The 26,356-nt window shown below is 31.6% G+C and overlaps 1 protein-coding gene across 1 annotated transcript in view; it reads left to right on the forward strand.

Annotated features, from left to right (window-relative positions):
* Positions 1–17,777, forward strand: part of LOC129234560 (lachesin-like) — a 296,164-nt gene extending 278,387 nt beyond the window's left edge. The window contains exons 7-10 of the mRNA XM_054868580.1: positions 4,155–4,442; positions 10,449–10,529; positions 13,253–13,351; positions 16,691–17,777. Coding sequence (XP_054724555.1) covers positions 4,155–4,442; positions 10,449–10,529; positions 13,253–13,351; positions 16,691–16,806 — 584 coding nt within the window. The 3' untranslated portion in view covers positions 16,807–17,777. The remainder of the gene's footprint in view (positions 1–4,154; positions 4,443–10,448; positions 10,530–13,252; positions 13,352–16,690) is intronic.
* The last annotated feature ends 8,579 nt before the right edge of the window (positions 17,778–26,356 follow it).

The raw sequence follows: 26,356 nt of genomic DNA on the forward strand, positions 1-26,356 counted from the left end.
TTTTTAATTTGTCACAGACAGAAGTGCTAATTTTGTGTTCAACATCCATTATTAGAATTAATGTTTCTGAGGGGCGTAATGTCAAGAAATGTTTTTTAGATAAAATATAAATTTTGGATAATAGAAATATATAAACGAACAATTATTTTCCAAAAACAAATATATTAATTAAATAAAAAAAACAAATAAATGACAAGAAATGTTTTTTTTAGATACAATATAAATTTTGGATAGTAGAAATATATAAACAAACAATTACTTAAAAAAAACAAATAAATAATTATATCCTTTGGTGTTTGTATTGTGCAGACATTGTACAGAATCCTGTGATTTCTGTCCTTGTATTTAAAAGAAAAAAAACTTTTTGCATTCTTTATGTAGAATTGTTTCCTCGTAGTTACAATTATGAGTTCCAAATATCTTAAAGTTTATTCACTCATACTTTTTATCATTAATATATTATGTATTATAAGATATGCAAATATGATTGATAATTTTGGAAACAATGTTAAACTCGATTATTTTTAAATATCAATTTTGCTCAGAAAATTTCGCTTTATACGCACACTTTAAAAAAGTTTAATTATCACTGGCGAAAATCTCTAGCGTCTCTTCTTGTACAACATATTCACTTACTAATGAACATTTAAGCTGAATGACTTAATGATTTAAATAGGAGAAAAACGGAAAGCTTATAAAACCCTTGCATCAAAAAGACCAAGAAAAATACTAAAGCTAAATGTTTTTTCCCATTAAGGCGAAGTCCAAATATTTGCGCACCCATTGAAAAGGGTGAATGGTAAAGCAACCCCGTTTAATCCTCGAAAGGAAGAGATGCTCAACACCCCTTAAAGAACCCAGGCAATCTCGAGGCATGGTCAAACGAACATGAGCACTAGGTTATTGGCTTACCCCAAAGCACTAAAGTGATTTTTTTAGCTTGAGGTTTTCCAATTAAATGGGGCGAGTTCTTGTCCTCGATGTTTTCCTTTGCTGCCCTTGGAAATGTAATTCGCTGTTACAGAATCGATCCGCCGAAAGGTACTTTTATTGAAAAGCAGCCTTTCGCATTTACATATTGATTGAGAACAAGATAAAATTTCTGTTTTAATTAAGATTTCGGATTCAAGTAATATTGAATTGTATGCCTGGCTTTTTCTGGATGAGAAAATACGCTTTTTTAATGTATTTAAATCTCGATATTAAGGTAAATACGTTGAAAATACTTTTTTAATGTGCTTTGGGCTCTTAAATCACATTACAAGATGTTGAAACAGCTAACAGAACTATAGTTGAAAATGACCGTATGTGTAAGTAAGTGTTAAACTCATATTACATTTTCAAAAATGTTGTCTCTGTCTCTCTCTGCTTATGAATTTTATTTAATTTGATGACTGAAGACTTACCGATAGTGACATATTTATGACGCGACTTATCATGATTGTTTAAAACCCGTCGGGAAAGCAGCTCGCGGCGACTTCTTCAGGACGGGACGCGATCGGGGTTGTTATAAGCTGACTGCGCTTACAGGTCGGAAATTTTTCTCCCGTTAAGTCTCCAATTTCGGCGAAAACATAATAATGAATGAAATGCACATTTTACGTTGACATGAAAAAAATATTGAGTAGGTGAAGGTTGCCGCCAATGAACCACATAACAGTTTTCGATTTTTTTAGAAAGAAAATCAAACTCAAATTTCACGTTAACTATAAGAACAATATCTCAGTATATTTCACTGAATAAAGTGAAAAATATAAAGTGAATATTATTATTTCACTTCTTATAATATTACTCACTTTCATGATAAATATACACAATAACGAATAAAAATTAAAAATAAATGCTCTAGTATGTAGTCTATTCATGGCTACCGGTTGCTATGGACCATGAGTTTCCATCGATGGACCACATTCTATGGACCACATATTAAAAAATCAATGCGTAACTTACAAATATCTATAACAGGCGATCAATAAACACTACAAATAACAATAAGTTATAGAGAAAGTGATTTATTTTCTAAAATGTTTTATTTTCGGACAAGAGGAACTTTAAAAAAAACAGCACTCACAAAACACACAGCTGTTGTCATCACACCTCTTTCACTACTTGATATTTTTTCAATCTGTGCAACACCGTTTATATCTAATATATTTTCAACCTCTTTTGAACTGTTGGGAGTTTTGTTTAATATATTTTGAAAATTTTTGTTCGACACAAGATCGTACTTGCCGACAAGGCTCTCTAAAATGTCACAGAACTTATTGACCATTTCCTTACTGAAACCAGTGGCTTTAGTCTCAGACTACCAGTGAATATAGTACTAACAAACTTTTTGTCTTAATTAAATATGTTATTTTGCTCAGCCTCTTGAAAGGCGAATTCCTCCAATTTTTCGGAAGTAGTTCAAAAAACGTCTTCTCTGGTTTCAAAATATGATTCAATTCCTATTTCGAAGGGCTTACTTCTTAAATTTCTAATAAGTGTCTAAGGTAACAACAAACCAGTTTTTTATCTTCCATGCGACTGTTTAATAAAGTTGCTTCCAGGACTCTATATTGTCAGCAGACTTCGTTAACGTCCATGCCGCTATTTCTGTAAACTACTGTTGCACTTTACATGCGCACACTTGTCCACTTGCCATATTTTACTATTTTTTGCATTTTTCTGGAACAGCAAAGTATTTGAAACTGTATTATTATGATTTTATTTTTAAATTCACATTATAAAAAAAATGAGTTGAAATTATAATAAAGAAAAAGTTTTCGTGAATTACTGAGAAACTTCTTTTATTATTATTATCATATTTATTTTCAAACAATTGAGCAGTTTTCAAAAGTAATTGAGGTAAAGTTGCAACAATATTTGAGATTTTCAATGAATAACCCAATTTGTCAGGTGATCGATTCGTGAAAACTCCCAGCGGTCCAATAATAGCAACTGCGTCATTTTGAATATTCTTATAGGTGTCACTGCTATAACGAATCATGATGAACCATGAGGTATGGAGAATTATACTTAAAAAGGCACTCTTTTAAGTCAATGTTCAAATTTAATTGATCAGTGATATTTAAATTATTTTATAATTAAATAAAAATATTGATTATTTGTAAGATAGTGGTAGAAATCATAATTGACCGATTTACTATATGATGAAGTAAATTAAGCTACTTGACGAGTCTGTAGTAGACGGTCTTCAGACAAAAGAAGGTACTAAAATTGATTACGCGTCCGCAAAAATTCTGGTACTGGAAATATATTCGCGGTTAAATCATGGAACCGGTCCATTGACGGCAACCTTCCCTTATGTGATTGAAAATATCTTCGTCGAATGTTCCAGTACATCCTCATCCCCTTCTAATGAAAAAAAGAAAAAAAAATGCATAAAATGCATTCTTACTACACAATTCAATACCGCAGCCTGCGCCATGAACCTCCTCACCTATCGTAGGCACACATAGTAAACAAACCATAACAGTTTTAATTCATGTGATACGATATTGGCATAAATAAATCATATTTTACTTTAAAATTACTTTTAAATGAAACATTTTTTAAACGGTGTCACACGTAACGCACTTTTGTTACATACGTAACATTATTTTGTATTAATTGTACTGATTTTTATTGACACTGTAAGCCCTTCAAAAAACATTGTATAAGCTACGTACTTTATATGTGTAGAGTTATTGAAAAAAAAAAGATCAGTTCACTTCCAAAACTGAGGTGCTGCAAATTTACGGACTAATTGAGTCACGCACGTAACGCTACGTTTAAAATTTGTGAAAAAACTGCGATTTATCATACTATAAAAAATATTGCCATTACAGTAACTCTATACATTTTCTGTTATCTTACTAGAGCTACCTACTATATGGTATTTTAATAACGTCATCCAAAAGTTTTTTTTTTTTTTTTTGCAAATAAAGTTTTAGAAGGTAAGGGTGGATTGGACTTATGGAATTGTATCATTAACTCGATGAGTAGTAACCTCATTCGAGCTCTGAAATTGTTTGCAAAATTGAAGTGTTCAAAAGTGAAACTGTGTGACAGTTACATTATCCTCCACAGCTATTGTTCAATACTTTTCATTGTTTTTAAACGCAATCAAGTAATCAATTACACTAAGTTTCGTCATTTTTACTTACTTACAGTTCAACCTCTAATATGGATACCCAACCAATTAGTAGGTGCTAGAGATGGAATTAACGTGACTCTAGAGTGCCACACTGAAGCACATCCGACATCGGATAACTATTGGTTGAGAGATGAAGAGCCAGTTGTGTACAAAAGCTCAAGATACAAGTCTGATGTGCAAAGGAATTCCTATAAAACTAGTATGAAACTTTCCATAAGTGACTTGCGCAGAACAGATTACGGGTCCTACCATTGTGTGGCAAAAAATAGCATTAGTGAAACTCGAGGCTCAATATCATTATATAGTAAGTACTTAAATATTGACTTTGCGATCTTTAACATTGAAAACGTGTTTTATTTCTTCATCATATCATTAAATATGTATTTTTTAATTTTTGGAAGATCGAGTGAAAACTCAAGCAATTTAATAACTTTGAAGGTTTAAGTCAGGTTTTTTTTTTTTTTTTTTTGGATTATTCTGATTGATCTCAAATTAGTAGCTAAAATATGACATAATAAGATAATAATATACATAAATATGTAGTAAGTATTAACATAGTTCCAATCAAATTTATTAAAAAAAGGCTTTCATACAAGCGCTCATTACGTAAACGGGATCAAAAATAACGTTCCTAAATTGCGAAAACAAAGTATATACCGTAAAACCGTACAAATTTAGACCACTTAATGGGTATTTTTCTTCGTATTTCCATTAATCTTTGCCAAAAAAAGTTCTGAATTAAACCATACAATACCATACATCTCAGCTGTGGAGTGACGCTTCGAAAAAAAATTCTAAATTACACACAAAGGAGGGGGGATTTTTTGTAAAGTGGTATAAAGTTTGCACATGGGTGGTGACAACTTTAAACCACCTCATATTTTCCTTGATATGCTCCGTTAAAACGCGCTAGTCTAAAGTTACATTGCAGAGATCGTTCTGTTCCAATTCCGTACACTGCAAAAAAAAAGAAAAAAAAAAATGTGCTTACTTTTTTCGATCCATTAACTTTTTGTACTTTTTCAGTCAATATCAGGTTTTCTTAAACAAAATCCATTGTGAAAAATACAATATTTTATTCAGATATATAAATATGAACGTTAGATAGTATGAAAAGCAACTAATAGGTACCTACTCCTGAATTTATTATTATTATTTTTTTACAAGTGCATTTTTGTTTATAATTTGTTTTACAGGGGCTTGATATAAATTTTGTCCTAATGCGGTTGATTTCTTCATTGTTAGATTTTTTTTTTACCCACTGACCCTTTTTTGCTTTCCATGTTGAAATTTGGTTGCTCCTGATTTTCTTAATCACCTTTTCCATCATTTCAAGCAAATAGTGGATGTAAGGACGGCCACCTTTCGTTTCCGTGGATTCATGTCTAAACCAAAAGAAAACCCGAAAAATAAAAAACTACTCAAGATAATAACAAGAAGTTCCGTCTAGAACTAGACGAGCCTACTTTCCCGTATACCCATACTACTTTCTAGTACCTGATCAATATTCTCAAAAATAGCTAAAATCGCAAATTTTTTCAAACATATTTTTTTAAAATATTTTAAGCTGATTTCTTGGAATAAAATATTCCTTACTTTTGTTCAAAAAAAACGAACAAATAAAATAGCAGCACCTTTTAAACAAAGCAGCTAATACACTTCTTTCCATTAAAAAATTTTTTTAACAGCTTTCAAAACGAAAAAATAATAATAAGTTCATTAAAATAAATACATCATATAAAAAAAAAAATCGTTTCTTTTTCCCCTGTTGCCGAAAATAATTTTTTAAACGAATTAATGCACTTATCAAAATAAAAAAAACAATAAAATGTCAACTTAAAGAAATAATTTTCATTGTCAAAAAAAAAAAAAAAAAAAAAATCGTCTGCGCATATTTTTCGAGTTTATTCACCGAAAACTAAATACCTAAATTAAAACTTTAGCGTGAAAATAAAAACAAATCATATCAACAATAATTATTTCACAATTAAAACCACAGCAGCGGAGTCGGAGTCGGAGTCAATCTCATTTTGGGATAAAAGAGTCGGAGTCGAATATCCAAGAATCGGAGTCAGTCATTTGTCCTCCGTGCATAAATGTTTGCCAAAGCTACGAAGTCAGAGTCGAAGTCGGGGAGTCGGAGTCCGATTAATTGTCGGGAACAGGAGTCAGAGTCGGTGTCAGGTCCCCCTAAATTCTCGGAGTCGGAGTTTGGAGTAGGTCGTCAAGAGCTATTTCCAACAAAGTTTGTTTGAAGTAAATCCGCCTTCAAGTACGGAATCTACATTGACTTTCAGTTTCCCCGTAGGCGCTAATGTTAAGGGATTTGAACTGTTCAAAATTGAACGGAAAATTGTTCAAATCAAAAAGATATCTTATATACAAGTTTTTTATCAAAAGCTTTTTCCTACAAAGTTTGTTTGAAGCAAATTCGCCTCAAAGTTCGGAATTGCTTTGAATTTCCCCGTAGGCGCTAATGTTAAGTTTTTTTGAACTGTTCAAAATTGAACAAAAAATAGTTCAAATCAAAAAGTGAAGTATGGGAATGAGGTGTCCTCGCCGAGATCTTTCGAACAAAAAAAAAGTTTGTTCGAATCGGACTATTCATTCAAAAGTTATTACGGGGGGACAGACAGACAGACCGACAGACAGACAGACCGACAGACAGACACACCGACAGACATTTTTCCCCATCTCAATACCCTACTTTCCAATTTTTAATTTTTCAATATTTATTTAATTATTTTATTTATTTTTGACTTTTTTTTGTTTTTCACGATATTTTTAAGATGCATTAAGCCTTCTTTCATGCTTTTTTCTTCTTTTTCTGACTTTTACTGGGAAAGTAGGCTAAAAAATTGTTCACAAAATATTGACAAACGATAGTAAAAATGTGTGGTCTAAAGTTGCAACTCGAATTCCCATATTTTGTTAACCTCGAAACGACAAGTAAACAAAGTAACATGATGATTCACGATAAGGCTAAATCATCTTAGATACCTACGAAATAAAGTAATAAACTTACCATCGGAGAATTCAATCGGCAAATATATGTTTCGAAGGAGACTTTGAGAGCTGAAGCAAAAATTTCAAAAAAACTCCCAACACAAATGAATTTTGACACGAGAAGGATAACAATCTGGAGCTTGGGGTAAACAACATGAACTTAGCTGGACAACACTTGCGAAGCTACTGAATTTTTAAAAGACTTGATCTTTGCTTTAACGATCACTACATGGCACATACTCCCAGATTACTTCAATGGCCTAAAGTTTCAACACTGGTCTAAAGTTTTACGGTTTTACGGTGCAGCCTATTCTGGTGTAAAAATTCGCATTGTAAAGTGCGACGCTATCCAAATCCTCCAAACGCTATCAGGTTCGAGTTTTAGAATAAAGTAAGGGCGTCAGACCTAAATCATTTGTAAGAAAAGTGGGTACATGAAATCAAGTTTTCACATTTCTTGATTTTACGAAAATTTATAATTTTACAGAGCAATTATATTCACGTAATTGATTTTTTTTTTCCGTTTCATGAAATTTGATTTTTTTCCTATACATTACGACATTCTGAAAATAAATAAAGAAAAAAAATCATCTTCAATTGTTTACGTATCAAGGAGCACACGTGAATAACAAGACAGTCATCATGTTTTAAAAATAGACACTTGAATATGGACGATATACATAAATACATATGGCATTGAAACGTTTTCAACTAATACTGTGTCGATGTAAACTGTACATAAATTATTTAGTAAGAAAATATTTTTCCCAAACATATAAAACTGCTCACAGTCAATTTTTAAAATTTTATCGTGCGTTCTGATCACTGGATAGACAAGAAAACTTATAAAAGTGCACAGTCTGTACAGTATTTTGTTACAGGTAAATATTTTTTATGTATCACTTTCAAGCGTCAGACAAACTATGATATTGTATGCATTTATTTATTTATTTATTTCCAATATCGGGCTACAGTTAAGACAAAATAAGAACACAAAAATTAGATATTAGAACGTAAAACAAAGAAAGTCACTAAGTAGCATGTTTAGCGCATAAGGGCCCTTTCCTTCCATAACGGCTGTGTAGAGTCGAGGAGACAAGAGCAGGGCAGACAGGATGGTCGTGGGCTGAGCCCAGGTCCCTATTCATATTGCAGAGCATGCATTTAGGGCTATCGCGAACATTTATTCTGTGAAGGAGTTTTCTGAGACAACCACGCTTCGTCAATGACCTTTAAAGCGGCAACTGCTTTGAACCTGATGTGGGCCGGGATGTCTGCGATTTAGTTGAACCAGGTTTTTGGATGAATTTCTTCTCAAATATATCTAGATAGTATTTTCCAAGTCTCTGATTTTCAGCTTCATGGAGTGAGAAGATATGTCCTGAGAAAAAGTTTGGATGATAGTTGTGCCTTTTTTTGCGAGAACGTCCGCCTTCTCGTTACCTGGAATCCCGCAGTGACCAGGGACCACTGCAGAGACGCAAGGTCATATAAACTGGAGGTGCGTTTATTGATGGAAGTAGACTGCAATGCAAGAGGGGAATTGATAGGTAAGAGTGCCTTGGGGGGGGGGAGTCAGATAGGATACCTTTTTAGAAAACTGTTCTGTTCGGCATTGCAGTTTGGTCAAGGAAATACGTAAAGCTTTTACTTCTCCATCGTAAGCAGCAAAACGTGTATTTAAAAATGATTTTAAACTAATTCAGCTAATAAATAAAACTACTTTGCCTTTTTATTTCCAGTAACTGTTTTTTAACAGTGAGTTATTGATAACATATTTTGGTATAATATCCGTATAACAGACAAATTAATAATTAATCAACAGTACACTTTGCAGTGGCTATGAAGAAAAATTAATTGTAAATGTTAATACAATTCTTAAAGCGTATACTAACGTACACTTATTGTAATGTTGTATAGCCACATACCCCACACGACAAACTGGCCAAAACAATTTGAAAATCTTCGTAGGTTTCACTGAAAGTTCATGTAATAGTTTCAGAAAAAAATATTCGGCATTTTTAATGTATTTTTGCGTGAAGATGATAGTGAAGAAACTGTCTACAAATCCAGCTAAAACGAAGGAACCACAACAGCCCGAAACGGCCCATTGCTGTTGAAGTTTTATTAAGAGGTAGGACTGGTACTGCTATCACTTGAGAAAAGTTCAAAGATTGTTTATTCATGTTCCATAGTAATGTACGCCATGTTCACATAGGCCCCGTATTGCCGTGTCCCCTATCTCCTTTTACCAACATATTTTAAATAATACTGTATATTAACACAAAGTGCACCTTTATGTCCAATATGTGCGTTCATGAAAAGATTTCCCCTCAATCAGCTTGTATAATTGAAAAGCCTGCTTTCATAACCTACCGTGTAGAATACTGGGTATTTTAAAACTTTTTTCATGGCACACTGAAACGAACTTTGTATCCTTGCTGCATAAAAACGCGAATCTTCTTTAAAAGTGACACTTGTGTTTGCGACATTTTCTGCGTTACAATTCTTCCGAAAAAGTTCTGATATTATAAGACAGGTGTTTTTCCAAATCTTTTAAGAACCCGTTTACATTGTCGACCAAAAAGGCTCGTTGGAGTTTTTTTTTTTTTTTAATTTTAAATCTCGAGGTAAGTAACTTCTCTATGTAGGAAGAAAAAGTTAATCATATGATGTTGACTTTTAGATCCACTCTTTATCAAGAGGTATTTGGGTTAAATCGAAGGTGCACAGGTCAGGGTTGTGAATGCCAGAAATATTGAATGCGGATGTTAGGCTACTTAAAATCAATCTCGTTTAATATGAGAGATATTCCCATTCCTGCTGAATTCGATCTCGTGGGAGGCATATTATGAGTAATTCTAGTAGTTTAAATGCAAATATATAAATACAAATCGTTGCTGTAATGTGTAACGAAACGTCTAAAAAGGCTGTAAATGTTAATTTTGCAAATCTATTACGAGTTGCTTTAGTTATTATTTTCTCTCTTTTTTGTATTTATAAAATTTGCAGTTATCTCCATTAAAAAAAAATAAATAAAAATAAAAATAAAAATAAATCAAAATCAAAATAAAAAAAATAAAGAAAAATAAGAATACGTAATATTTGGTTGGACGATCTTAAGTAATATTTGTATAAAATGAATTCTTTTCTACATTTATGGTCAAGGTTTGCATTAGGTTTTTTGTAGGGCATGCAATTCATTATACTAAAATAATTAGTTATTCATAGCTGTATTTAAAATGAAAATTAATGTATTTCAATATGCATTTCCCCTTAATTTACCTGCCGTAAAATTTTACAGGGATGGCAATGCCTACAGCTCTTCCTCCAAAGCCAGTTACTGTCAGTTCACCTACCTACCCAACAAGAAGACTAATAACAAGTAAGTTAAAGAAAAATATTTTACCTGCTGGCTCTGGGAGAACTTATTACGTATTCAAGTGTTTCATCCAGTATAGTAATTAACATGCAAAAGACAGTTTTGAAGGCTTCAGCGATGTTACGTTATTCCCCGATGACGTCATTTGCATATTCATTGAGAAAACGTTTCAGAAACTGCTCGGGGAAGGGTTGTGTTGTTTATTGGTAAATGTTTCTATGATTCAAAGATGCCAAGATAAGAGTGAGATAGTTGGAAATATATTATAAGAGAAAACATATGAAATACTTCGAAGTGGGGGCAAAACTTTTTAAATGTTGAAGCCTTTCTGTGGGGAATACTTAGATGTGCTGCACACTTCTATGTAATTTCACGTTTGTTCTAAAATTTACGCTGCTTGCGTACTGTGTTTCTGAAGTTCTCATTTGAAATAACATGTTTCCGACGCAAGTTGTTTTAACTGAATCACTGTCTAGTTCTTAAAAAGTGTCTAAGTTTTGCGAACTGCAAAGCTTTGGCACAGTTTAAAAGATTTGAAGTATTTTAAGAAAGCTAGTTAAATAACGAAAAATGGAAAACATCTTTACGTTACGAAGTAAAAGATTTGGAAAAATCACATGTTTAAAAAAAATATTAAGATCACTGTGCCTAATATTTTTAAAATTTTGCATCCATTTCGTTTTGAAAGAAGTCTATTGCTCTTTGGAGATTTTTCTTTAATTCGAAACATAAAACCTGCTTCAACATCATTTCTTAGACATCTTTCTCAAAATGCTTTCAAGAAGTGCACAAAATCTGATAAAGAATATATATATATATATATATATATATATATATATATATATATATATATATATATATATATATATATATATATATATATATATATATATATATATATATATATATATATATTCCCTATACAAATCCACGGTTTTCGTCGGATCTCGACCAAATTTGGCAGGGAGGTACTTGGGCATGCGAGAAGGAACGTAGAAGGGTTTCGAACGCCAAAAGAGAAACGAACAATTCGAATTTTAACTTTAGGACTCAAAAATGGCTCTTTCTATCCGCAGTAATTATCCGTTTTTTTTTTTTTTTTTTTTGATTAAGGTCCCATTCGAAAGATCGCAAAAACATCCCATAGGGTTCATCCACATCCCTCGAATTTCAAAGCAAAAAGGCTCTAAAATCAGCTGGGAAAATTTAAAGGCCTTTTAAGCCTGATGGAACTTTATTTTCATATCGGAAAATGAACGTTTGCGCGATCTCATTTAAAATTAGCGTGAATAAAACCATTCAGAAGGTTGCCACTTTTTTCAACACGCTTTTATTAGCGTCACCTGTATGTATGTATGTATGTATGTATGTATGTATCTTGTAACGGAATCTTGCAGCTCAAATTTCTCCCTCTTCCTGCGATCGGATTCTTTTGAAATTTGGTACGCGACCTCAAACCCGATTACAATTCAATGTTCTATAATCAAATAAATTAATTAACTCTTTTAATTTACGCGCATATCTGACGTTATTTGATTCATTTTTTAAAAAGCTTCACATTATGTACATTTATGCTGTACAGAATATTTAATCCGAAAAATTCGGTAAGATTTTTTTTCATACATTTTAACGTCATAAAGCATTAGTACAAAAAAGTCCATTTAGGTCAAATTAGTACTATGAAATGAAAAATCAAAGTAAAAATAAAATTCCTTTTTGTACCCATATTTTAGTACACCCAAACTTGTTTTTATGCGGTTGATAGGGACAGCATAAAACAATTGTTCGAAACTTCACGAGTAGCTTTATAAAGCTGTTTTTGCATCAGAGTTTAAATTTTTTTTGGGGCCGCATAAAAAAGTCTGACAGAGAAAATAACTCAAAAACTTACAAAATATTCTTTAAACGGAACTCAAATGAACCAAGTGATGATAATTTTTGCCGAGTTGTCGGACAAAATTTCCGGAATAAGGAAGTTTTTGGGATGACACAATAATTTCCAAACGGAGTGTCTATGTCGTCACTTGAAGATAGTACCTTGCACTAAGGCCCCTATATATACGAGCCGATGCATCAGTTTAAGATTAGCCATTTTGGATTGGAGCGCGTGTTTGTATGGTTATCTTTTCTGGCGAGTTGTCGCGTCTGGTGATTGTTCACTGTGAGCAATTATTAGCAGCACACGTGAGTTGTTTATTAAATAAAATATTATTTTCGGCAAATTTAGCGAAATCCGAAATTTTGCTGTGGAAACCCTAGAAGTGCAACAATGAAAAATCCGATCCAAAATGGCTAATCTTAAGCTGATGCGTCGGCCTATCTATATAGCCGATCAACCTCGCACTCGTTTTAAAAATAATCTCGTCAATTGAATCCCAATCTTGATTGAAATTTTAATGTACCGCACCAAAAAAAAAAAAAAAAATCTCATAAAAAAGACCGCATAAAAACAAGTTTGGGTGTACCTCAAAAAGTAACTGCTGAAAATGTTTAATTAATTTTCAGAGCTCATTTTAGGAGTTTTATGAGTAAGATTGAAAAAATAAATAATCTTCTTTGATGGTTTAATTCACACATGTCATTTTTCAGGATTTTTAATATGTTATCATTTGTATAATTAAAATTATTTGTTTTGCTATCTTGTCTTACTGATTGATATGACAAAATAGAAATATGTTTACAGTTCAATTTAATTTAAATAAGTTAATTTTATTTTTATATTGCAGCAACCGTATCAACAGATTGGAAAACGTCAATCAACGATATTGAAAGGCGAGAAAATACAAATACGCCAGGAAAACAGCAAAAATATGGCGATGGCAGAGGTAACAAGGAAGGACGCTCTATTGTCAAGTTGTTATCTTAATAAAAGTGATTTTTTAATTTTAGCAAATTAAACGTATGCACTATTGCCATACACGTATTTTTGGAGTTATAGGAAATTCCCTTTTCAATGCAAATTAACCTCACATATTTTGCAGTGAAAAAGGCGTTCATTGTAACCTCAAATCACGTGTGTGCATTAGTCTGCAATTTTGTGCGATTAACTGTGGTTGGTTCTTATTTTAATGATAATAGGGTTAGAGAATGTAGACTCAGTTTCAGACTTTTTTTTAAGTGCTTTACTTTTTATTTATGGTCATGATCTGGCATCTTGACACATTAAGGGAGAATGATGAAAACATAGATAAAATAGGTGGATTTAATCATGTGTTTCTCCAGAAAATATTTATTCATATTTCAGTGTATCTCTTTGAAAAATTTTGATATTCTTCTCTCATTTGCTTACGAAATATATCAACATTTATCTACGGGGAGTCAGATCAAATGTAAAACTGAATTTTTTATGTAATAAAGTTATTCACTAGGATAAAAAAAGGTGACAAAACCCAAAACAACAGTACAATAACATATTTTCTCCCTTTTAACTATGGAGATTTTTCATGTAAACTGTGCTTTATTTATATTTTCTACAAACGCTAAAGCAAACATTTTCTACAAGCTAAAGTGTATTAATGATTGTAATACGGGGTTGTATTACAGTCCTCAACACAATCTATCAACTTCTTGCAAGCAGCATCATAATAATTTTTCAAGAGATGTGTTCCAGTGCTCAAAACTTTCCTACGATAGGAAGAAACAGATATCTGGGAAAGTTTTTCCCACTGGGTTTCAAACTCTGCCGGATTGTGTGATTAAGCAGCTTGCTATTGAAACATAACAGCGAAGGACAAAAAATGTACAGAAATAATAGTAATAACTTTAAGGTGAGTTCGGTTAAGTGCGTACCCTAATTTTCAAAGATCAGTTTCTGAAGGATGGTGCTTCGTTGAAAAATATTATACGGTTACCAAGTTTTTAAGGCTTATTTTCCAATCCTTTCTGGTTTTCAAGCATATACAGTGGTGGTAAAAAAAATGCACCACCCGCGCCGCAAAGGAGAGGAATATCATCCCGACTGTATTCAACACACAGTCAAGCATCCCGTATCACAGATGATTTGGGGATGTATTTCTGATCAAGGAGTTGGTGGGTATCACTTTGTGCAGAATGTTTTTTGTACGAGAAAATAGGCTCGTTGAGTTGCATATTTTGATTTTTTTTTACCCAATTTTTATGAACTATTTCTCATCTTGTCCGGGAAATCCTTGATTTTATGCATGCATATTAACTCATTCTGGCGAGTTGTAACTTGAGTCCGAGCTTTAATAGTAACATATTAGGTCTATTTTTTTTTCTAATTTGCTTGTGGTACATCCAAAAAAGTGAGATAACTACTACTTAGATATAATTTAGCAGCAATATCTGATTTCGTATCTGGAAAATATATTTTACATGATACATTGTTTTACATATTAATGATACTTTTAAATTATAAGCGAATATATTATTGTAAATTAAATCACATTTATGTTTGTGTAAATGGATATATGAGATTTAGGATGCAGAAACACTTCTCGATCTTAATTCGAAAACTTCTGACAATAGAGTTAATCTTATGTATCACAGTTGGAACATGAGGATCCTATCTTTTCCATAAATATGAATTATATTCAATACGATCAAAAATAATTTTAACGTCTCGATATGATATACAGTTAATAAACTAGTTGTACTACTATTAGCTTAAAAAATAACATATTGTTTATGATCATGAGGAACAAATTACTTGATTTTAGGATTTCGTAAGTATGTGTTATCTTTTTTAGAAATGAGGAAAATTCTACTCAAATAATATCAAATACTTGGAACAGCTGTGTTCCAAAGTTAAATAAAAAATCAATTGTTTTGGTTGAATGTTCATAATTACTATCCCAACTCTGAATTCAAGAATGTTCCAGATTATTAAAATGTATATATACTAGTTGCGTATGCATTAAACTATGTCGATTCATAATCGAAACAAACATTTCTAAACAGGCGCTTTTTAAAACTTTAGTTTATGTTTAAATTTAGAAGTTTGCTATTCATAAATATTTCAAGCTTAGCCAGTATTGAATAGCAACCAAAGTATTTTGCCTGTTACTGATATTAGGTTTTTGGAATAAGTGTACGCAGCTGGTTTTGAGGAGCAGTAAGAACTACTTTTTATTAAAATTTTTGAAGTGTTTTAAGAAAGAGGTCGTACCATTATCTATCGCTTTAGCTCAGATAATAGCATTTTCCAACTGACATAGGAAAAGTTTGTACCTACCATTCCGTAGTTTCCTTAGGGAGCCAAAAAGTAAATGAATTCTGCGAAGAGAATTAGCTCATCACATAAAATACTTGCAGTTAAATCTCTCAAATAGAATTGTCCAAAAACTTATAAGTTCATTTCTCTTTTCCAACGTAGTGTTTTCATCAATACTCCGACATTGTAAATATTGAAAGGCGTACATTCTTGTGTATACTGACCACCTGCATATCAATGGAATGTGACGTTCTTTTGAAATATTATGTGTCAGTACTGCACAGCCTCAAATTGTGCAATCTTATCTTTTTTATAGAGAAAATATTTTAAAATTATCGAGAATAGGCACAACTAAATGAAATGTATTCATTTTTTTTCATGCAGATTTTTTTTTTCAGACACTTGATTCTGACCTGCCGTTAACAGAGAAAAATGAAGGGTATAAATTTGAGAAATAATATATGATGCGGAGTGAGAAACAAAGGGATGTAAGTGGACTATTTAAAGTTTTGAGTAAATCACGCTTAAAGTTCATACTCTAGGTAGGCTTTCATTATTTTTTTCTAAATCATGCTCTAAAGCAACACTTACTGGGGTTACTAGTACTATGTCTTTCCCCAAAGCAGAGGAGAGGTTCTCCTATCATTTGTACTGGCTATTTCCAAATTTTTAATTTTGTCACTTGCATCCCTTTCCTTCTCATTGCCTCATATGTTTACCTGTGTGTGTGTGCGCGCTCGATTTTTTATATTTTATGGCGGGAGCAATTTTTTTTAGAGATGTACCTTTGCCATTTTAACATATATCGATTTTTATAATATCGGTTCTTAATGTGCTCAATTGCTTATATAAAACATTACAAGGAAGACAAACAGGATTATATTTGTTCGTACACCGACCAATTTGACTTTAAGTAATAAAAACGTATTTTTCCTACAGTGTTAAGACAACCATAAGTTTGCTGTGTTTAATTTGTTATTTCTTTTCACAGATGATTTTCCAGAAATGGAAAGTTCTTCTCAAAGAGCAGCACAATGGACTACACACTTGCTGATTATGAACATGATGGTTATTACTTTGGCAAAGCTACTGATCAGTTCTCGGTAACACGCTTGCATATGATAAAGGAAGAAAATGACTGACCTCGACCATAGATAATAATGCATTTCAAACTGCATTTGACGAAACGGAAAGGTGTATCTATAGCATAGCCTATGGATACCAACTCACCAATGTACATATAATGTTGAGTCAATTTTCTGACTGCATTGTTAATGATTAATCAACTTGAGAAGCAACCCTATACGATTAGCAGATAAATATAATTTTTCTCTGTATATAAACTTCATATGAATTTGTGCCAAGTATACATGCCCTAAATAATTGTGCCAATTATGCAAATTTTCTATAATGTTAAAGAAACAAATGTAACTATTGTTAACTTTATTACTGCATTATATTAATGTATGTAAGGCAATTGAATGATGCTTTTGTAATGAAAACTATTAGTCTGTTTACTTTGCATTTCTGGTTTTCAAATGAAGAAAAAGAAATCTTTATTATTTTATGAAAAAACTTTTACGAAATATCAAGGTTTTGCGTTTTGATTCCTATTAATAAATAACATTCATATTACAAAAAATTTAAAAGCATTTGTTTTAAAATAAAAAACAAAGCAAACCTGACGTGGTACTGCACAAAAATGAAATACGTAAAGATTCGTGTTTTAAAAGTTCGGCATACCAAAATAAATAATTTTTGCGCTTACTGTTCAAATCGGTATTAGCATTTTATAATAGCTGATATTAGTATTAATAGGGCTTTTGAGGCTTTGAAACAGTTGCATACTGTTAGATAATATTTTATGTTGTGCATAACCCACTTTGGATTTGCTTTTTGTTCAAAATCAAAACTTGTTTTAGTTTAAGAATCAATGAAATAGCATGCAAAATATATTCAGGCAGTGCTTTTAGAAAATTAAACTTATTTTAAGACTCAAAACTTAAACTGAAAAAAAAAACTATTGTTAAGTCCCTTTTATAAAATTCAAGAAAAAATGTACTTATATTGTACTTATATTTTACGCTCAATATTTTCTTTGAAGTTTAATAAAGAAATATATATAATTGCATTTTGTTAATGTCCAGTCGTTTTCCACACACACAATTTTTATAATGATTAAGCTGAAACTTAAAGTTTTTTCCTGGGCTCAGCTTTCAGTTAGAATGACCTGAAATGTAATAACAATGCATTAAGTTCATAAAGAAACTTTGCTGCAAACAATATTTCAAAATTTTGCATGGAATGGTTGAATACATAATTGCATTACTATGGGGCTATGCCTCCTGTTCGCTGCCACTCACTGCCTTCCGATCTTTACAATCGTATTTGGTTTATGACGATTCAAAATATCTCTTAAGAAAATCAGATTAAAATACATGTTACGATTAGAACAAAGTAAAAACCGTGTTCCCCCTTCTCCCTTTCTAGTAAAATATAGAGTAAAAGAAAAAGCTCATTAAATTTAGAAAAAAAGTTACAACTCTTTTCCAACCTGATTACAAAAATATTTTGATAAGAATAAGTACAACAAAATTTTTAAAAACGCTTTAAAGAGGACACCTCCTCCAGGGTAAAAAATAATTTGTACTAAATTTCACAGCTTAAGGACCTCTTAAATCGAAAGCCTAAGGCTTTTGCTAAATTAGGAACCCTTTTATCCGCTGATCTATAATTATTTGAGAAAATTGGAACAAGCTTTATCTGATGGGAAAACAATCTGTGTGGATTGGAATAGGATGCTGAAGAATGTGAGATTTTTTTGCCTCCTTCAATAGGCAATTTATGAGAAATTTCATTTTAGAAAATTATTCTTAAATAATATTTTTATAAACAATATTTTCTGAAAATAGGAGGATAAGATGCATGGGAAAACTTTCAAGTCTTCAATAGGCAACTTTATTAAAACTTTTGGATTAAAAAATAAATTGCAAAGAAACTACTTGGAAAAAAAAGTACAAACCCAAGGGGCTAAAGTAATTTTGTATCAAATTTCAATGCTTTAGGTGCTATGGGCTCTCCTAGTCGCAGGTCCACCATGGAGATAATTTCACAATTTCTTTAACGTTACATTTATAAATACATAGAGATAAAGCTATATTCAATACCATCAAAGCTTAAATTAAAGTACTTTATGATTTCAAATTTGTTAATACATTTAATACTCTACTTTCACTGATATATGTCAATATAAAAAAACTTCATTTTGGTGTTAAATGGAAAACTTTAAACTCATTCTAATAGATGAATCTTTAGTGCATGGGGTATTGATAACAATTTGCAACTTCTTAATTAAGATGCCAATCTTATGTAAAAGATTATCTCAAAGTAATCTTAGGAGAAAACGCTTAGCTAATGTAAACAACACTTTATTATCTCCAACAAATTTAAGAAGGTTTAGTTCATTTAATAACACAAACATAGGATTACAATCACTTTAAGAAGCAAGCCTTGAAGTAATAATGTGTAGATGATACTTAATACTGTAGTACAAATGTAGCAGCGTTCCTTTTCAAAATCATCTTAAATATCTGAATAAAGATGGCTAAATAACAAAAAAGCACCAGAAACTCGAATGTTTTTGTTTATCCTTAGAAAACATTAACTGAGTTTAAATTTCCTTAGCCTTTAAATAAAATACCACTGAAAAATCTGAAATATAATACAACAAACATAAGGCTCACAATGAATATACTTTGCCATTGCTCAAGATTTAACAAATTATAAGTTGTTCAAAATTTGGACTCAAAAAAAATATAAATAAATAAATAAATAAAATAAAATAAAACAAAACAAATAAAAATAAGTAATAAAAACAATAAATACATAAATAAATAAATAAAACACTTAGAGAAATGGTTTTCTCCAATCGTTTACATAGGTTATAAATAATGGAGGAGGAAAAGACCTAAATATGTTGCATTGGATAAATCTGAGTCAAGAATTGTATTACATTGACTTCATTAATAGCAGACCATATTGCAAATGCTTTACTATTCGACCATTTCTAACTAGAGTAAAATTTATATAATCCACACCTTTCATTTAATAAGCATTTAAATTTTTTTCAGCAGATATGTGATTTAAATTCTTACATATGGTGTATGTTTGACATGCATATAAAAGGTTAATTGTAAAAAATCAACTAACAAAGATACTGAGAAAACATTTTGCTGCATTACAACTTGGGTTTCCAGCCACCCTAACTACAATGTAAATTTTTGGAGGAAGAGCAAGTCAGCAATCTAAGAATATTTCAGTTCCCATGATCTACTTAGGGCTACACCCTCTCCTTCCCCCTACATCTAATTTTATTTTTTACATAAGCGCTAGCTTTCTTAAAAGAGAGAAATATACTATCAAGCTGTTTAGTATTATCATTGGATCTCAAAATATAGACAAATATTTTGCATATCGACAAATATTTTACACACTGTGAGAAGCTAGATCAGTGTAAGGAGGGGTTGTGATAACGTAGCTAGTTTGGCGAGATTGCAGATAAACAATGGAGTAAGATAACTCTTTTAAACTTTGATAAACCTTTAAAGTAATTAAATGCCCTTTCAAAAATTATTTTGGCCATTTTTTTAAATTTTAATGATTTATTGTGGTTAATTTAGCAAAAATTTGTATTTTATTGTAACATATTGTAGGTAGTAAGATTTAAAAAATAAATATTTCCTTGACGGCCTTACCGTAACTGTTCCGGAATTTCCTAATGTCGGCAAACGCCATCATAAGTGAAAGTATTTCCTAAATTGCCACACTTCTGTCAATTATTTGCTTTGTTTTTGCTACAGCAACGAAACCGATACGTTGTTTCTGTTTTTAATTTCCTATATCCAGTAAAATGCATCATAAAAAATGCTAGCTTTGGGTATTTCATTGCAGCTATGCTTTTGAATATTGCTAATAGACACGTTTGTCAGTAAAGATATTGCTCAGTTGCATTTGGCGACGATTAATGCTATATAATCATTTCCAACTAGTTGATCACTTATTTCTGTCATCAGAAATTATTTCAGATATGTTTTTCTTTATCTGTATAGAGACCTGAATCATGTAAGGAGCCCTTTCCCGATCATTCCTTATTGTATTTAAGGATCAATTGCAATTAGATAAAAATGGAAGAACGTCAAAGGCGTTGACAGACAAGGCGTTCACTTAAATTTCGTTTGAAAGAACATGAAAACCACGTTAAAAAACAAGAACTGAACAAATCTTCAATTGCTAAACATTGTTGGGACACAGGGCACAATTTTCTCCTTTCGGAAGCCAAAATCATTTGCAGACATACAACAGTAGGTGAATTAGATTTTCTGGAATCCTTTTACATTCATAAAAACTTAAATAATCTTTGCAATGTGTCTTTTGCTGTTCCGCATTTTTCTCCAATCTTATTCAATCTTACATGTTAGAATACGTCATATTTTGCCTCAGCACTCGCTGATAGCTGATTGGTCAAAGTTTTTCCGGTTACGCATTTAAACTCTCCTTTGACCTTGATTCATTTATTTGTTCATTTCGCTCTGAGGAAGGAGGCTATTGCCTCCGAAACATGTCTGCGTTTTAAAAAACTTTTTATCCTTTTTGTGTTTTTAAACGTTTTCCATTTTTATCTAATTTACCTTGCACAAAGCTATCGCTTTTCAATCAATTACAATGTTGAAAAAACGTACGCAAAACTAATCATATAAAATCAAATGATCTAAAATTTTCAATGGTGGTTTATTTGTATTTAAATTTTCTTACACGGTAGTAAGGCATTCATACACGGTGCGTAATAAGCTGAAATACTGTACTAAATATAATATCGTTTTATTAATCTACAATAAAAAAAAGTTTTATTTCAGCTTTTAAGCATCCCTTGGGCCAGACAAAATCTGTTCTCAGAACTTTTGTTTGAGACAGTGTCCAATTTCACAAACAGAAAATTTCCTTCCACCTCCTGTTTTTCAGTTTCAATCATACTGTTAAATAAATTGAAACTGATAGGACATTTTTAATATCGACGAAACTGGACATAAACTGTTCGGAACCACTGCATTACAGTACAGGATTAAAAACTACCGCAGCCTATATGTTACAGAAATTAAATTTCAAAAATGTACATAAATGTGAATAGTCTAAGTTTTGAATATTGAGATGATAGAATTATATGGTATTAGTGAAAGGATGCTGAAAGAAACTAGCAGCTTTTACAAGCAATGTTTGTGGTTTATTTTATGACCAGCGGCATTAAATTTCTGAAATTAATTTACTTTAGAAATTTGTAATTATACGTTAAGCAATATTACCAAACTCGAATTCAATAAATCTTCTTAATATCTCATTGAATAAGAAAAAATAAACTCTGATAAGCCCATTTGTTGGTTTGAACAATTATAAAATGCTGTAACACATTGTGAACTGATAACTAAAAAAAATGCTAAGTAGCTAAAAGAAATAATTACATTTACATCTAATGTTGATGAAAAATAAATTTTTTATGAGATCGTTATTGTTTATGAGAAAAAATATCCACATGAAATTAAAACTTTTAAAAGGTGGCTCCAATATTTTAAATCAACTTACTTTGTCGAAACGGATTTTTGCTACAGCCTATAATGAACTTGCTTAGTCAAGGTTTAGATCAAAAATAGTTAAAGAATGCATGACTTCATGAGTTTTGCTGTTAAATATCAAAGTTATTGAATTAGAAGAAATACAGGGTTATGTTTTACATGAAATAAAGCTTTCTTATAGAGTAGAACTTCGTTTTACGCCGGTTTATTTTTACGCTGTTTAAGATATAAGCCTTTATTTCATATTACACGGATAAGTTTTGATTTTACGTGAACGTGTCATTGCAAACATATTACATTTTCAGATATTTCAAAATCCAAACTCCTGAGATTGCAGATTACACAAAACAAACTGCATTTTGGTATTTTGGTGTGTTAAAGCGAGCTTAGGCCACTGGATACCTTTGCCGTTGGTTCCAAATATTTTTCCGAAAAGAAAGTTATTAAATTCACACAATTCAGAGCTCACTGAAACAGGAGCTTTTAGAAGTGACAATGGAGAACGTAACCAACGAGGATATCCACATCAATGATAAGCAACCAAAAACGTTCACATTAAAAACTCTGAGCCCTTCCTTGACAATAGCAAATGAACTTACTGATTTGTTAGTGAAATAATAACTCGCAATTAGAAGTGACGCTAGTGACCATGAATGCGTCAATACTCTGAAAAGAACTACAGAGAAAAATCTTAATGACTGCGAAAAGACTATCCTAACTAGTTTCTTTTTAAAAATACTAGGTAAATTTATGTGTTCTACACGCATGTTGTGCATATGTGTCGATATTAGTACACGATAAACTTAGTGTATAATTGGTCAGAACTGGAATGCTATTATTTTTTTACCTATGGAACCTTACCCCTATTTTAACATTACTATTAAATCTTAATTTATGCGGTTTTGATTTACGCGGCATTTCCGTGCAACGTAACCCTGCGTCTACCGTCTGCGGCTACCCTAGGGTCTATCGTCCTCAGTTTGCGTCATATTTCTGAATAAAATACTCATTTCCTCTAACTACCTTATTGAAAATGTTTCGATGCGTAACATACTTTTAAAGTGAAATATTAAGCGAACCAAAGGATCTTTCAACTGGCGCGGATAGATGTTGGCTGCAATGTTGTTTTCTCTACGTCTCTAATCTAATGTCCGTTATTCAGTCAATGATGCTAAATCACCATAGTAAGTTAAACTATTGAGCAGCAGTTTTTAATGACAAAACTAATGTCAAATGCTCGCAATGATTTCATAACTCTGAAATCATTGCGCGCCTTGAGGTGATTTAAAGCCAGATGCGATAGCCTGCCACATCCGTAAATTTGACGACACCAACCCACACGTGATTTACCAGGGGACAGTGAATCCACAACGAGTTGTTGTTAGGTGCGAATTTTGCCGGCGACGTCATTCGTCCGTACTTTTTTGAAAATGACGTTGGTGAGGAGATTACCGTCAATAGTGAGTGCTGCAGAATAATGGCAATCAAGTTCTTTTGACCCAAACTAAACAAAGTGGATCGAGACGACACGTGGATTCAGCAGGACGGTGCAACGTGCTATAGAGCAGACTCGACGATGCACATTATGCATGTACTACTCCTAGAGACGACATGAACTGTCCACAAAGATCGTGCATATAGCTAAATTTCTTCTTGTGAAGTTTCCTAAAGTCACATATTTATACACATAAGCTAAAATTGACCGATGCCCTTAAAGGCGACACAACCCAGTTCATTGTTTAAATTAAGATCCATTATGCAGCAGAGTCTGACAATTGGGCCACTTGAATCCGTGCCAGTTCACACCTACTCACGCACAGTGTTGACGCTTTTCTGACACAACTTAAATCATCTTGTTTTCCCTGGTATAACCCAAGAATTGTGTTTAACTTGGCTAATTTAAGTATTTAAATTTACACCGAGTGTTTGTTATATTTCACGAATTTTTACTGCAATTTTCATAAATAACTTCATTTCTTATTTGAATTTGAAAGTTTAATTTACCCACAAACTAACTTTACACGCAAGCAAAATAAATAAATAAATAAATAAAAATAAAAATCAATAATAATAAAAAAATAAATAAAAAAAACAAAAAGCAGGACTCTGCTCATTGGAGTTATTGTTTTTAGAAACGGCTCCTGTCCCCCCAAGCTTACCCCTCATCCTTGGCGGTTACGTGTGTATAGTTGTGTGTGTGTGGACTTGTGTGAATCATGTGAATGTATGTTGGCGTGTGAATGTGTATGTGTATGAGCGTGCTCGTGTGTGTAGGAAATGGACGTCACCGACCAGGAGAAGCGGATTCCGGGGGACACTGCTCAGGACCGGAGGAGCTGCGCCTGCAGAAGACGGTGGGGTCGGAAAAGGAACCAGGCGCCAAGGACAGTCAAATGAAAACAAGAAGCAATCGTGATTGCTGGAAAAAAAACATACCAAGATGAATGAATAAAAAATATACTTCACAAAAGTTTTTTCTTTACTTTATGAAAATCGAAAACAATGTATAAATAAATAAATATATATGGAAACGATTTTAAATGCCGAACATTTACATGCAATAAAAACTTTACAGCTGGTTAAAACTCACAAAATTGTCTTCGATACTTTTAAAAAAATGCCTCCTTTCCCTCCTCGTTTTCCTTTTATTTAACACACTATTTCACAAGGACGGGAAATTGCTTCTGAGCAATGACGGAATCAAACTAAATCAAAGAAAATGATTTTTTCATTGCCTCATAACCCTCAAAATTTGTTCTCTCCTTTATTACATTTCTTACTCTTATTTTGTTTGATATCATGTCATTGCTTTTAAAGTTGCCCGCAAAGTTCCTGTTTGCTCGATTGACTTGAAATTGATATTTTTATTCGATTGTAAAATATTTTATCACATGAAAAATCTCGTAAATTTTGAAAGCAATAAAGACAAAAAGGATACTCAGCGTCGCATTTTAATTAAAATTGAATCTTCGTTTGAAGGGGAAAGAATTGAACATTTTGAACATTTTTAAAAATAAATGCTAAACATATTTTTTTGAAACTACATACATCATACTGTTTTAAACTCATTACGATAAAACTATAACTTTGTAATTTACGTTTTCTGTTATTTCTTATGCCTTTCGCTTTGTTTGCTCAGCATATTGAAACAAGTGAAGCAATATTACATGATAGATATTATTAAAGTAAAATAATGAAATGATCTATTTATATACAACAGAGCATGAATTTTTGAACTATCGCGACTGAAAGCATATTGAAAAAAAAATAAAATAAAGGAATTTTTGACACATTTTATTTATTTTATTTTTAATTTCAATTCTGGGAATTTGAATGTTAAATAATTGTAAATGTATTTATATTTTATGAAAATACGCATAAATAAAAACATCACTTGTTTTTAATAGCACTACAGAGCACTAATTCTATAAAAAAACAAATAGTGCAGTAGTTGGTTACGTATCAGATATATGTTGGTGGCGTTACAAAATACCTTGCTGTTAAACGTTAATACATTAGTAATTAATATTGTTATAACTACTTTTTATTTCATGCCAAAACTCGTGAGTTGTAAAAGGTTATTTTGAAAATCCTTTTTAAAGAAAATTTTTCGATACAAAAATAAAGGCAGATCTTGTGATATAAATTTATCTGTTACAATGAAGATGTAACATCAAAATACGTCAATGCATTTTTATCAGTATTATATTTTTATTTTGAAAAGACTGTGTGCTTCATAAAACTGGAGTCTTTGTTTGATTTTTAAGTAAATATTCGTTTTAAAAGTTCGAAAATAATACATGTATATATGAGCATTTATTTCTGGCGTATTTCGTTTAAATGGTCTGTTTCAGTTTTTTCACCTGAAATATATATTGAACTCGTTGCTATATGCAATTGAACATGATTTCATGTTGCAAAGTTTTTTTTTGTGCAATTGGTTCCAAATGCATTAAATATTTATAAGTATTAAATATAAATATAAATAAAATTAAATATTTAGCTAATTTAATCAATATTTAATTTAATTTAAT

The sequence above is a fragment of the Uloborus diversus genome, chromosome 1, assembly GCF_026930045.1.
Source record: "Uloborus diversus isolate 005 chromosome 1, Udiv.v.3.1, whole genome shotgun sequence".
Lineage (NCBI taxonomy): Eukaryota > Metazoa > Arthropoda > Arachnida > Araneae > Uloboridae > Uloborus > Uloborus diversus.